Genomic DNA, 16,545 nt, shown 5'->3' with positions numbered 1-16,545 from the left:
GCAGCCTCTGAGAGTGGTGTGGGAGCCCGCGCTGCGGTTTCTCCTACCCGCGATCAGGTCCCGGTGCTTGAGCTGTCTACTTCTGAGGAAGGGGACGTGCTCAGCATCGATGCGGACGACCGTGATCTCAGCACGCCATCACGCGGCCTGGGTTATGAGGAGCTGGTGGAGGTTGTGACACGCGCTGTGGCCAGACTAAACATCAGCTGGCCACAACATGAGCAGGAAACGCAAGTCACCAGTAAAATGGACGAGCGTTACCTGCAGCGCAGGTCACAGCCTCACCGCCGGGGTCTGCCGTTTTTCCCTGATCTCCATAAAGAGATCTCGAGAACGTGGGAAAGACCGCATTCGTCCCGTATTTCGAGTCCCAATGTAATAGATTACAGCAATGTTATGGGGGCTCGAGATATGGGATATGGGAAGATGCCGAAGGTGGAGGAGGCTTTAGCGAGCTATCTCTCTCCCGAATCGGCGTCTTCCCTAAAGACCCCGGTGTTGCCTAGTAAGCCCTGCAGAGAGACATCTGCATTGGTGGGCAGGGCTTACATGGCGGCGGGTCGGGCTGGTTCGTGTCTGCACTCAATGGCGATTTTGCAGGCATACCAGGCCGACCTCCTGAAAGATTTGGATGAGGGGGAGGGGCCTACTCCTGAAGATGTCGCGGAGTTGAGGAAGGCCGCAGATTTGTCTCTCCGGGCCACTAGGGAAGCGGCCAGCGCTATTGGCCGCTCTATGGCGGCCATGGTGGCCACGGAGAGGCATCTGTGGCTGAACTTATCCGGTATTAAAGAAAAGGATAGGTCCTTCCTGCTGGATGCGCCGCTTTCGGCTTCTGGCCTGTTCGGCGACGCCGTTAATTCGGTTGTCGACAGGTTTCAGGAGTCGAGAAAACAATCTGCGGCGTTCCAGCAGTACCTCCCCCGGAAAGCGAAGGCCAAATCTAGTAGGGGGGGGCAAAGCAATCAGCCCCAGCCATCAGCCAGCTCCTCCCACAGGGCAGAGCAGAAGGAGAGCGTTTCCTCTAGAGCCCCCCCTCCGGGGTCTTGGCAACAGAGGAAACGCTCCCAAAAACCGAAGTCCTCCAGCCAGAGGGGCGACCTGAGGGACGTCGTTCAGGCTAAGAGGACTTCGGAAAAGAGGTCCTAGCCAAGGCAGGACTTCAGAGGGCTGCCCCCTCCGCAGTGAGACAACCGAGGTTGTTCTCACAACGGGGCCCTCTAGGAAAAGATGCAGGTCCGCCGTTAACAGCGCTTCGGGCCGCATCATTTTCCAGCGAAAAGACACCAGAGGCCAGCCTCGAGAGGCTGGTACCCTTAGCAGATTTTGTAGAGGGATGGCATCATCTTCCCAACATATCTCCATGGGTCCTGCAGATAATACGAGTTGGGTACAGACTGCAGTTCGCGCACCGCCCCCCCAAGTTCTCTGGTCCCAGAGCAGGCTCAGGTGTTGGAACAAGAAGTACAGACTCTGCTGTCGAAAGGAGCCATAGAACGTGTTCTTCCGGTAGACAGGGAGTCCGGGTTTTACAGCCGGTACTTTATAGTTCCAAAGAAGGATGGGGGGTTAAGGCCAATTTTGGATCTCAGGGTGTTGAACCGGTCTCTGAGAAGGTTCAAATTCAGAATGTTGACCATTCCAACAATCGTGAGTCAAATCAGATCCGAGGACTGGTTTGTCACGATAGATCTGAAAGACGCCTATTTTCACATCTCCATCCTTCCTTGTCACAGGAGGTACCTGAGGTTCGCTTTCGGGGGCGAAGCATACCAATATCGGGTTCTTCCGTTCGGCCTAGCACTCTCTCCCCGCACATTTACCAAGTGTATGGACGTGGCCCTTGCTCCACTGAGACTTCAGGGGATTCGCGTATTGAATTATCTCGACGACTGGCTTATTTTGGCCCAGTCTCGGGAGATGGCAGTTCGGCATCGAGATGTCGTTCTTGGCCATATTCAAAAATTGGGGTTAAGACTCAATTTGAAGAAGAGTGTGCTAGAACCGTCCCAGGGCACGACCTTTTTGGGAGTCGTGTGGAACTCGATTACAATGCAGGCACGTATGTCTCCCGCACGTATCGAGTCAATTCTGGCGATGGTGTCCAGGGTGAGGCTAGGTCAGGCCGTCACTGTGAAACACTTTCAAAGGATGCTGGGCCTCATGGCAGCGGCATCCAACATTATTCCTCTGGGCCTCCTTCACATGAGGCCCCTCCAGTGGTGGTTGAAGACCAAGGGGTTCTCACCCAAAGGAAATCCGTTCCGTATGATCAGAGTAACGCGCAAGTGCCTTCAGTCTCTGCAAATATGGAAGAAGCCTTGGTTCCTATCCCAAGGGCCAGTGTTGGGGGTGTCATGTCGCCGGGAAACCGTTTCGACAGACGCCTCCCTTACGGGCTGGGGCGCGGTCATGGACGGCCGCTTTACCAGGGGTCTGTGGCAGGACCATCATCGCACTTGGCATATAAATTGCCTGGAGATGATGGCGGTATTCAAGGCTTTGAGGAGCTTCCTCCCAGACATCGAGGGTCGCCACGTCCTTATACGGACGGACAATACGTCAGTGGTGGCCTATCTGAACCGACAGGGGGGACTCAGATGGCGCCCTCTGTGCAAACTGGCGCATCAGATTATCCTTTGGTCCCAGGGAAAGATATTGTCAATAAGGGCAATGTATATCCCAGGGGTTCAGAATCGGGGAGCAGACATCCTGTCGAGGCAGGGGCTGAGGCCCGGGAAATGGAGACTTCATCCGGAGGTGGTGAAGTCGATATGGGAGAGGTTCGGACCGATGGAAGTGGATCTGTTTGCGTCTCGAGAGACGTCCCACTGTCCACTTTGGTTCTCCCTCTCACATCCAGCCCCGCTGGGGTTGGATGCCATGGTACAGGCTTGGCCGAGGCTTCGCCTGTATGCTTTCCCCCCGATCGCTCTGCTCCCAGGGGTCCTGGAGAGGGTCCGTCAAGAGGGCATCAGTCTACTTCTGGTTCCCCCGAGATGGCCGACACGAGTATGGTTCTCGGATATAATATCACTCCTCATAGCTCCGCCATGGCCGATTCCTCTGAGGAGGGATCTATTGTCTCAGGCGGAGGGCACAATCTTCCACCCTCGCCCAGAGTTGTGGAAGCTGTGGGTCTGGCCTCTGAGGGGGTTCAGTACCTAAATGCTGGCTTATCAGCTGAGGTGGTTGAAACCATACTTAGCTCTAGGGCCCCATCTACCAGGAGATTATATGGCCTCAAGTGGAAGGTGTTTCACACTTGGTGTGGAGAACGAAGGTTGGATCCAGTAAACTGCCCAGTGGCTTCAGTTCTGGAATTCCTTCAGGATCGTTTCTCTGCGGGTCTCTCCCCGTCCACTCTTAAGGTGTACGTGGCTGCCGTTTCGGCTTTCCACGCGCCAGTAGATGGTGGACCTCTGGGGAGCCACCAATTGGTCATTAGGTTTCTCCGTGGTGCTTGGAGGATGAGGCCGGCGATCAGGTCCAGGGTGCCTGCCTGGGATCTGGCAATAGTTCTGGAAGGGTTGTCCCTCGCTCCCTTCGAACCTTTAGAGTCGGCTTCGCCTAAGGACTTAACGTTGAAAATGGTCTTTCTCTTAGCGATTACCTCTCTTAAGAGGGTGGGAGATCTCCAGGCCCTGGCGGTAACGCCAGCTTGCTTGGAGTTTGGCCCTGGCAAAGTAAAGGCCTTTTTGCACCCGAGTCCGGGCTACGTGCCTAAAGTTCCTTCGAGTACGGCTCGCTCTGTAGTCCTTCAGGCATTCCATCCTCCACCTCATGTGTCGGCGGGAGAAGAGAGGCTTCACTTGCTCTGCCCCGTCAGAGCTTTGAGTGTATACTTGGAAAAGTCTGCTTCTTGGAGAAGATCTGACCAGTTGTTAGTATGCTTTGGGTCACCTAAGAGGGGGCTCCCGGCGACCAAACAAACTATAAGTAACTGGATTGTCCAGGCTATTACTGAGGCTTACAAGGTGCGCGGGGTTCCTTCACCTTTGGCCTTAAGGGCTCACTCGACTAGAGGCATGGCTTCCTCTAGGGCCCTTCTGTCGGGAGTACCTCTGCAGGAGATTTGTGAGGCAGCCGGCTGGGCTACCCCGCATACTTTCATCAGGTTTTACAGTCTCAGCCTTCCCAGTACGCCCGGTGCACACGTACTCGGCCCTTGCTGAGTGCCTAATCAGTTTCACTCTGGGGCGGGTCTGTTCGGTGCGTGGCCTAGTGGGTACTCGTTCCCCAAAGAGTCGATTTTATCGACGCAGTGTTGAGTTCCCTCGATAGGGAACGTCTCGGGTTATGACTATAACCCTTGTTCCCTGAGAAGGGAACGAGACACTGCGTCGTGTTGCCACGCCCCCCTTTCAGACCCTTGAGCGTCTTGCTTCATCGCGAGGCTAGTGTGTGTTGTGACAGCGTCACTTTTATACTTCCGGGTATGCCGTCACATGTTACGTCACGACGCAACACCAATCAGGATTGGATTAGTTTCATTCATACTTCAGAGGCGCACGCTTAGGGAGCGTCCCCAAAGAGTCGATTTTATCGACGCAGTGTCTCGTTCCCTTCTCAGGGAACAAGGGTTATAGTCATAACCCGAGACGTTATTTATTATGGGATAATTTTTATTTTGGGGTGGACTATCCCTTTAACCTGGTCGAACAGACCAAATATTCCAGCTTCTTAAAATATAATGTTCCATTTTTTATGTCCAAATGAGACATGAGACAGAGTAAGTTTTGAAAAGTCAAAATATCAATGGAACACATTTTTGGAGGAGATCATTTTACAGACTTAAGATAAATAAACTATCAACACATGGTGGTTGAAAGCACTAATGACCAACAATTTGCAGTTCATTGCACTGTATGCTGCTGTCAAGGAAATGAATGAGATTCATTAATGTGTTGATTAAATTATGCAGTTTAAGTCTAGAATCATCTAAAAGGAATTGAATTAAATGGCTAGAGATTGTTTTCCCAGCATTTCCACTAGAGAATAGTGGGAAAAGAATGTAGGCTTACATGTAATTTATTTAGAGTGCATTCAGAATAAAACATGTCCAGTATGATAACATTTCGATAGTTGAGAAGTAAGCTATTTATTTATTAATCCAGGGTCCTAATCAAGGATGCATGTATGAAAATAGTAATAATAATAAATTACTGATTTTAAAATGAACCTCTTATTGTTCCTTTAAACTATTTTTAACATGTTGTTCTGACCTAGTTAAAGACCAGTAGCTAGATATAATTGAAGCTTTATCCTTTTGTTTTATCACAAAGCAGGGATGCACTTTTCAGAAATATGACTAATATGCATCCTAATAACATTCCTTCTATCCAGGACACTACCAAAAACACACTATAGAAAAGTACAGTTAAAAGAAATCACAGTAAACAACCAGCAGTGTACAGTATCATTACAGTGTGATACAAAGTAAAGTTTAGCATGTGAAAACTGATTGAATTTATCCATTGCTTTATAACAGACATAAATTGGATTGTGGCATTTTTTTAATGGAAGAAAGTTGAAGTGTGTTAAGTTCGTCATGTTGTGCTATCAATATTGTTTATAATCTGTTCTCAAAAGAGCAGAAAAAGTCATGAAGAATAAACCTGATCCTAAAACGTTAGGTAATGGCCTTGAACGTGAGGCCTGGACCCCCTATACTGAGGCCTCTGAGAGAGAGGTAACCTGACACACTTCTCCCCCACAAGCCAGTCTCTCTGTCTTTCTGTTTCTGAGGACAATAAAGCTAAAATAATTCCTTGTGCCTCTCTCCTCACCTCTCAGTGACTCCTGGAGAAAAGCTTTATCCTTCAGCTGACCTCCACGGCTCTCTGCTGCTCCTACTCAAGAATTCCCCTCATGACCTGCTAGCGGTTTCTGCCGAACAGAGAGAAATAGAGAGAGAGAGTCATAAAACAGGGCTTTTACAGACAGAAGGGAAAGCTGAAATGTTCCACAGCCTGATGGCGAGGCAGACGGGGCTCATTTCCACCAGGTCCAGACCACAGTAGACCGACTGTGTGGTTTAGACCTGGCTCCCCCTCTAAACCAGGCCAAACAAACGTGTGCGCTGTGTACACAACACGCAGATGCTCGCCCAAATGTGGCACACACACACACCGATACATTGTCAACCTGCATAACTAATCGTTTGACCGAAAGTTTTAGAAGGATGGTTTTATGGCCCATGAATTTGTCCATAGACTGTACAGAATCATGTTTGCACTGGATAGTACCCAAATGAAATATACATATTTTAAAAAGACTAATAACGTCACTCCATACGTAGAATGACCTCCTCAACTTTTAGCCTCTGAAGCTGATGAATAATGGGCTGGATGCATTTGCAGCTCGATGAAAAACGGCCCGAGCCGTTTTTGTGGAAATGTGTAGATTACGAGCAAACCAAAAGCAGCTGGGTGTTATTGTGCGCAAGGTCACGGTTTTGTTTGTGTATGTAACCGTACATGTCGCACATGCAAGCCATTCTAATTTTTGTATGTGCACATGTGCAGCCGTTCAGGAGGAGCGGCAGCGGGCGAAGGAGCGGAGCGAGGCTGAATTCGGCAGCTGTGCCAACGAGGACATGCCCGTGGAGAAGATTCTGGATGCCGAACTGGCAGTGGAACCAAAGACGGAGACCTACGTGGAGGCCAACCTGAGTCCGCCTGCCAACTCTGTAAGCCAATCTCTCCCTCTAAATCACACTCAGTGACATTCAACTTATGGAGAACATTTGGCTCATCTGAAATGTGCCATTTCAGAGTTACACTTCACAATTGCTCCTCGGTGAACCGGCCGGGCTCGATCATTTTCTGAATGTCAAGACTAAAGAAAGGTTCCAGCCTGCCTGCAGATACAAAAAAGACAGTTTTAAGAGTTTTGCAGATGTCGCAGAAAGAGTCAGATGCATTTCTGTTTGTGAATAAGAAGGGCTATTTTTATGATCCCACTCCCAGAGGATGGATTCGGCTACATAGCAATGGTCTTTGGCTTTGAAGGCTTCTGCAAAGACCCCTTGAGAGGGGACATACTGCAGAAGAAGCACATTGTAGTGTCACTAGATAAGAGCTTCAGCCATTAACCATGTCAGTTTGACACACCGAGGCTAGCGCTGTATATATTTATGCCTTGTGCGCATTTGTCCTCTGTTTTGTGCAGCTGTAAGCTCTAAATCAGGTAGAGGTCAGGCAAAAAGAGGCATATGCTTTGTCTTCCCTACTTTGTATTTTCAGATTGTTTGTTTCCCCCACAGTGTTTTTTTTTTTTTTTTTAATGGCTGATTGTGTGCTCGTCCTTGAGCCTTAGGGAAGGTCCTCTCACATGAATAGGGCTCTAATGAATTTGGGTTCCTCTTGGGTTGATTGAAAAACTGTTAAGACATGATGATCGTAAATGAAAGCCGCACAGGATAGGAGACTTTTAAGCAAGATTTAGATCTTATTGTTATGATATTTGAGTATGGTGGTGATATGAACTGAGCAATCATGTATACACTTCTTATTGTACGGGATGCGCACTTGTAGTGTACTTCAAATCTTAAAAGTATTTTTTTAAATAGAAACTGTACTTGCAGATATAATTTTAATTAAATAAAAGGCCACTTAGGTGTACTTAAGTGAGAGTGCACTTTCACAATTTTGATAATTTTATAAAGAGAACAGTAATATTATATATTTTTTTAATAAAAGTACATTGTCATGCTTTAAAGAAGTGCATTTATTTTGATGACTAACATACTAAAGCACATGTAAAGTACTTGATTACAATTTTAACTGTAGTGTGTTATTAAAGGTTAGTTCACCCAAAAATGAAAATTAAGTCATTAATTACTCACCCCCATGCTGTACCAACCCCGTAAGACCTTCGTTCAACTATATGTATATCAAGCGACGAGAATACTTTTTCTGCGAAAAAACAAACAAAAATAACGAGTTTATTCGACGATTCCTTTTCTTCCTTGTAGGCCAGAAACGAGACTTCCTTAGATTTCCACGATGCATGCGCGAGAATTGCGATCTCCTTACACTACTTCAGTTCAGTTCTCGCGCATGCATCGTGGAAATCTAAGGAAGTCTCGTTTCTGGCCTACAAGGAAGAAAGGGAATAGTCGAATAAACTCGTTATTTTTGTTTGTTTTTTCGCACAAAAAGTATTCTCGTCGCTTGATAAACATATAGTTGAGCCACGGTAGTCACTTGGGATATTTAAACATTTTCTTCATTGACTTTCTGGGCCGTCAAGAGGCAGTCCCTTAGGAGCCAATGTGGTAGTTATACAGCTCTCAAATTTAATCAAAAATATCTTTATTTGTGTTCCGAAGACGAACGAAGGTCTTACGGGGTTGGTACAGCATGGGGGTGAGTAATTATTGACTTAATTTTCATTTTTGGGTGAACTAACCCTTTAAGTCAAGTTTGAAGTTAACATTTTAAATGTACTACATTGCAGCCTAATTACTACAAATGTGTACTTAGAAATCTATTTTTAAATACATGACAAAAGTCAGAAAAGAAATTACATTTAAGTTTATATGTATAGTATAGTATAGTTCACCTAAAAATACAAATTCTGTCATCATTTGCTCCAAGTTGCTTCAAATTGAAGCCATTGACTTCCATAATAGGGAAAAAAAATTCTATGGAAATCAATGGCTACAATTAACTGTTTGGCTATCCACATTCTTCAAAATCTTATTCTGTGTTCAGCTGAGGAATTCATCCATGTTTGGAACAACTTACTTGGGGTGAACTATCCATTTAAATTATTGTCAGTACACTTGGCAGTATGCTTTAACCATATTTCAAAGGCAATAAATGAATTAAAAAAATAACATATAAAGATATGCTAAAGTCCAAACTCTTTAAAGTTTTAGCTATTGCATTTAATATATATTTATATTAATTTAATTGCAGTTAACAAGCAGTTAAGGGTCGAAAACATAGATACAACATTTCAAACAAGTAAATTATTTTCAGTACTCTTTGTAAAAGAATGCTAAGGGTTTGTTACCACTAAAATGGAAGAGCGTTTCGCACTGGGTAGATGATGATGATGCTTCAGTAATAATGTGATTTCGTGATCCTATAGGGACAGAATTTGCTCCATGACAACAGCAGAACATGCACAGAGTGCTCTGACATGCCAGGCTGTTGGTTCATGAGTACTTATTCTGATTGATTCTGGGCTGGAGAGCTAGGGTTATTCAAGCAGAGGGAAAGGCTTTTAGAGAGCAAAAGTTAAACAGGGAATAAAAATATTCCATCTGGGAAAATGATAGGAATGATTTCCACAAGACTTCCCACAAGATATCTGCTCATTTTCCACTCACATCACTGAGTTTGACAGTTGAGTTTCTCTGGGTGATATCTTTGCAGAATGAAGATGAGGCAAGTAACATGTCACACAGTGAAGTTAATAACACTCGAAAGCTATTTCAGAGTTTGCAAAAATATTTTGTCCGTATTCCGGCAATGTTTATTGCATTCTCGTTTAAAGTCTGATATGTCCAAAAGAACATTTGTGTAGAAATACATTATACTGTACAAAAGTTTGGGGTCTTTTAAAAATGTTTTTGAAAGTCTTTTATGCTCACCATGTTAGGTTTGGGTGAAGGGATGAGGCAAAGACTCAAAGATGCAGAGAAGGCTTTTATTATTATTAGGAATAAAACAAAAACAACGTGGGGTGGGGCGGGGTGCACTCAGGTTATGGCTGCTATAAATTTTACCTGCGACAAGATGGCGCTGTTTTCGGAGGAAGGTGGAGGAACAGGTGTGGAAAATAAATCGCTATGGCAACAAACGGGGGAATCGGTTTAACAAAAAGACTTCAAAATTTGGCCCTATTTACACTGCATGGTTTAAAGTGACCCAAATCCCATTTTTTCCTCTCATTTGGCACAGATCGTAAATGACCGGTGAACGTGTAAGCAAGAAAAAAAACGCATGGATTACGATTTTCTCAGATCGGATTCAGGCCTCACTGTGGTAATAAATCGGGTATTGGATATGCGAATTTGCGTGTGCCATGTAAGCAGACAAATCGGATATTCCCCAGTAAATGTGAGTCGTATGTCATTAAAAAAGTGACATCAACTCAGGGGGACTTATCCACAAGTTTCCTACGCCCCATGAGGCCTTGCGTCAAAAGTGGGCGCGACTTCCGGTTGGAAGTAAACAAAGCACGATTTGACATGCTTGACACTCGTTCATTCAACAGTTGACAGTCATTCAAGTTATAGCGATCCAAACTAGCTAACGATGTGGGAACACAACCTCAACGAAATTCAAAAGGGTGAAATAACAGTATCTTACCCTCCGTAGTAGTTGATTGGGAGTATTATAATAGCATTATTAATAATCAATACTCATCAAGGCATGGTGACAGACAGTTGTGCGAGCTGACAAACAATTAAAATAAAAAATACACACTTAGTCATTGTGCTTTGGAGTTTATTCAAAATTATAAATGAATGTGCTGCTTGAATACATTAACTGGCACATTTGGTATTCTGTCAACACAGGCTTTGATCCTGAGTTTAGGTGCAACATCAGTAGAGAACAGCCAAACACATGCTGATAAAAGTTTATAGAATATTAAGAATTTAAACAAATGTACACAGGAAGATTCGTCGTCTTTTGGGAGGTGATGGAAACTACAGTCGTTGGCAGGAACACTCTGATTTCGTTTTCAGCTTATGTTCAAAACAATCACGTTTAAGCCACTGAATTAGTTTAGTCCGGTTATACATACAACCGCGAACAGCACATGTTGTCCCTGAGCTCCGTAACGACATCTCTCATAAAGATTTGCGTCTTTAAATAGTAAAATAATTCTCCGAAAAACAGCTAGCCTCTTCGCTAACTAACACACAAAATACCATTGGAATGCTACTTCCGCCGCCTCACCGGAAGTTTCACCCACTTTATTTTTTACAGGAGCGCCCCTCGGAAACTTGTGGATAGGCGCGATGGAGGACAAAGGATACACACAGTGGAGCAATGCGGAGGTTTCATGTCTTTTGAGTGTTTGGGGTGTAGAGACAGTGCAGGCAAAAATGCAGGGTTGTTAAAGGTGGAATACCTAAGATTTTTGCATTCAAATATCTCAAAATCACAAGGCTAGTGTTATATATTTAGTTATGATGATAACTCACAATATTCCAAATGTTTCAAACAATGTTTAAATCGCGAGAAAATTGATTTAAGGAAACGGGGCGTATGAGCAGGGGTGAGCTGGGAGTCGCCAGTCAATCGCATCATATCCGCTTACCTCGGTTTTCGCTCGTACTACGTGTAGTCCTGGACAAATGCGGTAGTTGTAGTTGTGCGTTAGCGTCTATCAAGCAACAAACGTCAGCTTGTTTCGCACATTTGTTATGGAATGGAGCACAATTATTCTTTTCATTTATTCTCGGAATGTGAACTGTTGGCTGTAAAGGGGGTCGCACACCAGACGAGAAGCGCCGCGCCACGTTTAGGACAACTCCACAGTAACGTTATCGAACACCGGACGCGCACTTTCTCATCAGTGTATGGCCAGCAATATTGTTATGTTTAATGACATTAAATGAAGATAATGTCTGTTCTATGTTATGATTGTACTGTACAATTAAATACAATCGTTGCTGAGTTTGCATTCTGAAAACTTTACCTCAGATAATCCGTTCACTGAATGAATTGAGAATCTCACCTGAAAAATAACATCAGCAATTGTCATTCAAGCAGCTGATTTCTGTAAATCACTGCAAAACTAAATGCATATTGCAGCATAGGGCGAAGTCAGGATCCATTTGCAACGATTTGAGATAAAAATAATTAAAATTTTATATAAAACTATGTAAATGGCGCTCTGTGGCGCAGCAGGATTTTGAACACGGTCCTGAGTCGTTGTTGCTGGGCGCCGCTGACAGACGCCGAATGGCGCTGCCGGTATGTGTAACGTTACACTTATAGATAATAATGTTTTCGAATTTTAAAGATGTGGCGCGACGCGGCGCTGCAGCTTCTCGTCCGGTGTGCGACCCCCTTAACGTTAATTTTGTGAAACTGTTGCTGTGGTTGAATACTTACACGACATGAAAAGATGTGTCAAATGTACATTAAATTGATTTTTTATTTGTATAAAGTTACCAAGGAGGACCAGCCACGTCAACTCCTTGCAAGAGACCTGCCCCTTCAAACCCTCTCCACCATAGCTTCGTCCAGTGACTCGTACAGTAACTAATTTACTTTTAAACCTGACTTTTCTTGCGGTTATTTCAGTTTAATGAAAAACAAGCATGTCATTAAACGCAATGTTTATAGAAATCGAACTTTACCTCATCCATGACAACTAATTTTCGATTCCCGTCTGACTGATTTATCCACGGTGGAGTTGAAAACAACAGTTCCCATCATTCCGCGTTCCTCCACTTCGTCATCAAGCAAAGCCGTTGTTGTTGTTTTGAATGTAGCGCCCTCTAGCGGCATCTAAATCTTAGGTATTGCAGCTTTAAAGAAATAAATCCGTATTTGAAGACATTTCATGAGATATGGGGAAGCCTGGTTTTAAGTGCTTGTGGCTACAGTGCCAACAAGGGCTCTCATCTTTTTTCTCCGCTGTACGAGACCAATGTTTTGATGACTTTTCAAAATATTGTGGAAAGAAAAACACTGGATAATTTTATTCGCATCTGCATCTCGTGCTGTTTTACTTCCTTTTCCAGGTCAGAACGTCTACATTTGGTAGTTTCAGCTATAGACATCATACAGACGCCCTATCGGCCACTAATATTCTGATAAAAGATATAAAGTGACCAGTCACAATATGTGATATATGTGATGTAGGATATAATGTATTTTATAAATTACATACTATAAATATGAAGCAGAAACAGATAGTTGCAGTAAAGTAAGATATTTTAATAAGTTGAATAAACAATTTATGATTTGTGACACACACACACACATGTACACGCACACACACACACACACACACACACACACTCTCTCTCACACACACACACTCTCTCTGACACACACAGTCTCTCACGCAAACACACACTTTCTCTCTCATACACACACACAGAGGACTGTCTACAGAGCTGCTTTCTCGTGCTCCCTTTCTGTAGTTCAAGAGACGTTTGGCACTACGGTGGAGCCTTATCTTTAAAAACACAGACACAACCTATGACAACAAGTCAGACTGATGGTTGTCGATGCCAAACTGGGTCTCTTCAATGGGCTCTCCAAGAAGGAAAATGTCCTCTGTTCCAGTCTCCTCCCGCACAACATGCGTGACTGTTGACACCTTAGGAGCTTGTGTTGTTGAAGCTCGGTGGATCACCCTCTTAGCACCTTATAATAATAATAATAAAAATAATACATTTTTATATAGCGCTTTACACAATACTCAAATACACTTTACAGAACAGAGAAAATAAGAACAAAGTAACGAAACGGTTACCTAACGTAACCTCGGTTCTCTCTAGATGAGGCAACGAGTATTGCGTAAACTAGCTTACGCTACGGGAAAGATTCATCTTTTCTGAGAAGTTGAAGCCAAAAAATTATTCCATAATTTGTATCCATTGTCAACGCAGTCCCCCTGCAGCAGACCATGAGCAGGCTAGTAGCTTATTGGTTCAGAGAGAACTGCCTATGGGAGAGCCGGGCTGAACTCGCGACCAATGAAAAGCAGGCACGCTCTCATTGCGTCAGAGCCCGCCAGAAAGGGCGTGGCTAGACAGTATAAATGCGGCTCTTTCAGGCTGATAAGTTGATTATTTCATCCTTCAGCGAGCTACACGCTTCCGCTGTTTGAGAAGAAGCCGTCGCCGTCGAGAAGGCACCTTCTAGCGAGCTACGGAGACTGAAGAAGCCGGCCGTCTTCGCCACCTTCAGCCGCCTTGCAAGCTAGCGCCATCCGACGACGTGTATCCTTTCCTCGTCCTACTTAAAGAGCTCGAGCGTCTTTTTAAAGATGCCTCGAAATTTTTGTGGTTCTTGCCACGCTCCTCTCGAGGACGGAGATCGCCATGTCAATCCGCGCCCTCTGCCTCGGATTGGAGCACGCAGAGCTCGCCCTCGCTGACGGGGGATGCGACCACTGCGAGGACCTGCCGTTGTCTTCCCTGCGGGCACGACTTCAGGCCGTCAAGACTGCTCCCGCGCCGCCTCTCATTTCGCCGTGGAAGAAAAAAACGCAGCTCCCAGAGGCCGCCGGAGCCCCCTGCGGAACCATGTGGAACCTCCCTCCACTCGGTGGACGGAGCCGCTGAGAAGGGATATACAGCCATGCTGCCCGTCGAGGACTTGGTCGCTGCACACCTCTGCCCGACCTCAGCTAGATGGCGTTCTTCTCCCGCGCTTCCTTCAAAAGCCTGCAGAGCTAGCTTATACAATACGAGAGAACATCTCGTAAGAGAACCTTACAGTTTTTTTCAATTGCTAAACCACAGTGGAGCACAACTGGAGCTACATGTGCAAAACTCTAAGTCTGCACAGCAGCAGTTCATGCGGACCAAACTCTAGATCGTTTTTCATTGCTTGAACACAGTTTCCAAAACTCTACACACTTATCCCATGACTTTAACCACAACCTGCACAACACTGTGGATTTACAGGACTTTGTTCAAATGCTAACACACTGCTGTCAAAACTGTGAACCACTCATTCAAAACAAAATAAATTTCAGCCTTGTGCCTTTCACACACTGCTGATTTTCAAACAATTTCAGCTGAAAGTCTGAAAACTTGTGGCCTAATGCTTGAGAGAGGCAGGGTTACAGTTATGTACTTTTACTGTAGTTTCTACCTTTTTTTCTCATTACTGTAATTCTGTAAATTACAGTACTACAGACTAATGAAGCAAACTGCTAATTTTCAATTGTTATGTTCTAAAGATGTAAATAAATCAAATTAAAGAATTTCACTCTTTTCTTTGAAGAAAATGTTACTTTGTATGAAGTCACTGAAATTGTTGAAACTGTAAAGATGAAAAGTTTGTATTTTCTGTATTGGTGTTTGATGCTAGTGTTTTTCCTCTCAGTGTGTGTTATCTCAGTGAGCCGTGTGTTAAGAATTGTGCTCAGGTTACTGTTGGTAATGCAGACTGTAGTTAGAGTTTTGCACATTTAGCTCCAGTCGTGCTCACTGTCGTTTAGCAATCGAAAAAAAAACTGTAATATACAAAGATTAAAATATATAAAAATACAAGATAATAGAATCAAACCTTCATTGTGCGCTGTGATGGAATCACCGTTGTTTTTTAGGGCTAGAAGGTGGTAGTTCTTGTCAAATGAAGCTGGTCTAGCTTCTCTGACCAAGTTTGCACAGCACACATCACAATAAAGGAGTTAAAGGGTTAGTTCACCCAAAAATGAAAATTCTGTCAGTATTTACTCACCCTCATGTTGTTCCAACCCCGTAAGACCTTCGTTCATCTTCGGAACACAAATTAAGATATTTAGGATATTAAAATCGCTCCTGCATACAGTCCATAGGCTTCTTGAGGGACTGGCTCTTGCTGTCCTCGAAAAGTAATTGAAGACATCGTTAAAGTAGTCCAAGTGACTACAGGGGCTCAATCTTAAGTTTATCAAACGACGAGAACACTTTTGTGCGCAAAAAAACAACAAAAATAACGACTTTATTTCAACTATTCACTTCCTTCTCCATAAGCCTATAGTCCGTTAACGTAGTGTGAATGCGTAGAGCTACGTCACACGTAGGCTCACTATTGGTCGACGCTGGTCATGTGTGTGTGATGCGTGTGACGTACAATAACAGAAGCTTACGCTATTAAACTAGTTAGCTGACTCGCGCAGAGGGAGAAATAAACGAATAGTTGAAATAAAGTCGTTATTTTTGTTGTTTTTTTGCGCACAAAAGTGTTCTCGTCGTTTGATAAACTTAAGATTGAGCCCCTGTAGTCACTTGGACTATTTTAACGATGTCTTTTATGACTTTTCGGGGACGGCAAGAGCCAGTCCCTCAAGAAGCCTATGGACTGTATGCAGGAGCGATTTTAATATCTTAAATATCTTAATTCGTTTTCCGAAGATGAACGAAGGTCTTACGGGGTTGGAACAACATGAGGGTGAGTAAATACTGACAGAATTTTCATTTTTGGGTGAACTAACCCTTTAAGTAGTTGATTCAGTAAATAGTGCAGCTAACAAAAAAATACTAAGTTACTAGCTAAGCTACAAGTAGTGACTGCCCAACACTGATAATACAGTATGACACTTGTGTAAAATTCACTGGCCAATTATTATACCAATAATAATTGTTTTATTTCCACATATAATTACTGTACATTATTATCAATTGCAATCTAAAGTCCTATTCGGATTAACTTTACAAGGGTAGAATGAGTAAGTTAATAACGTAATTTTACCACTGGACTTCTGTAATATTACAGTTATAATCACTTTGCTACTATTTTCAGAACCTTGATGTCATTTCTCAAAACTCTAGACACAAAACTCAAAACGGTTATCACTTTTAACACAGACTGTCTAATGTTCAACACATTGCATTGTGCATTC

At 44.1% G+C, this 16,545-nt stretch overlaps 1 protein-coding gene across 2 annotated transcripts in view; it reads left to right on the top strand.

Annotated features, from left to right (window-relative positions):
- The window catches only part of rxrab (retinoid x receptor, alpha b), a 96,456-nt gene that overhangs the window by 65,143 nt on the left and 14,768 nt on the right, over positions 1 to 16,545 (top strand). For both annotated transcript variants that reach the window (XM_089130027.1, XM_089130026.1), the window contains one exon: positions 6,528 to 6,691. In XM_089130027.1, coding sequence (XP_088986153.1) covers positions 6,528 to 6,691 — 164 coding nt within the window. The remainder of the gene's footprint in view (positions 1 to 6,527; positions 6,692 to 16,545) is intronic.

The sequence above is a fragment of the Pimephales promelas genome, chromosome 4 (assembly GCF_988280905.1).
Source record: "Pimephales promelas chromosome 4, fPimPro1.hap1.1, whole genome shotgun sequence".
Classification (NCBI taxonomy): domain Eukaryota; kingdom Metazoa; phylum Chordata; class Actinopteri; order Cypriniformes; family Leuciscidae; genus Pimephales; species Pimephales promelas.
This window is presented reverse-complemented; position numbering and strand designations above follow the sequence as displayed.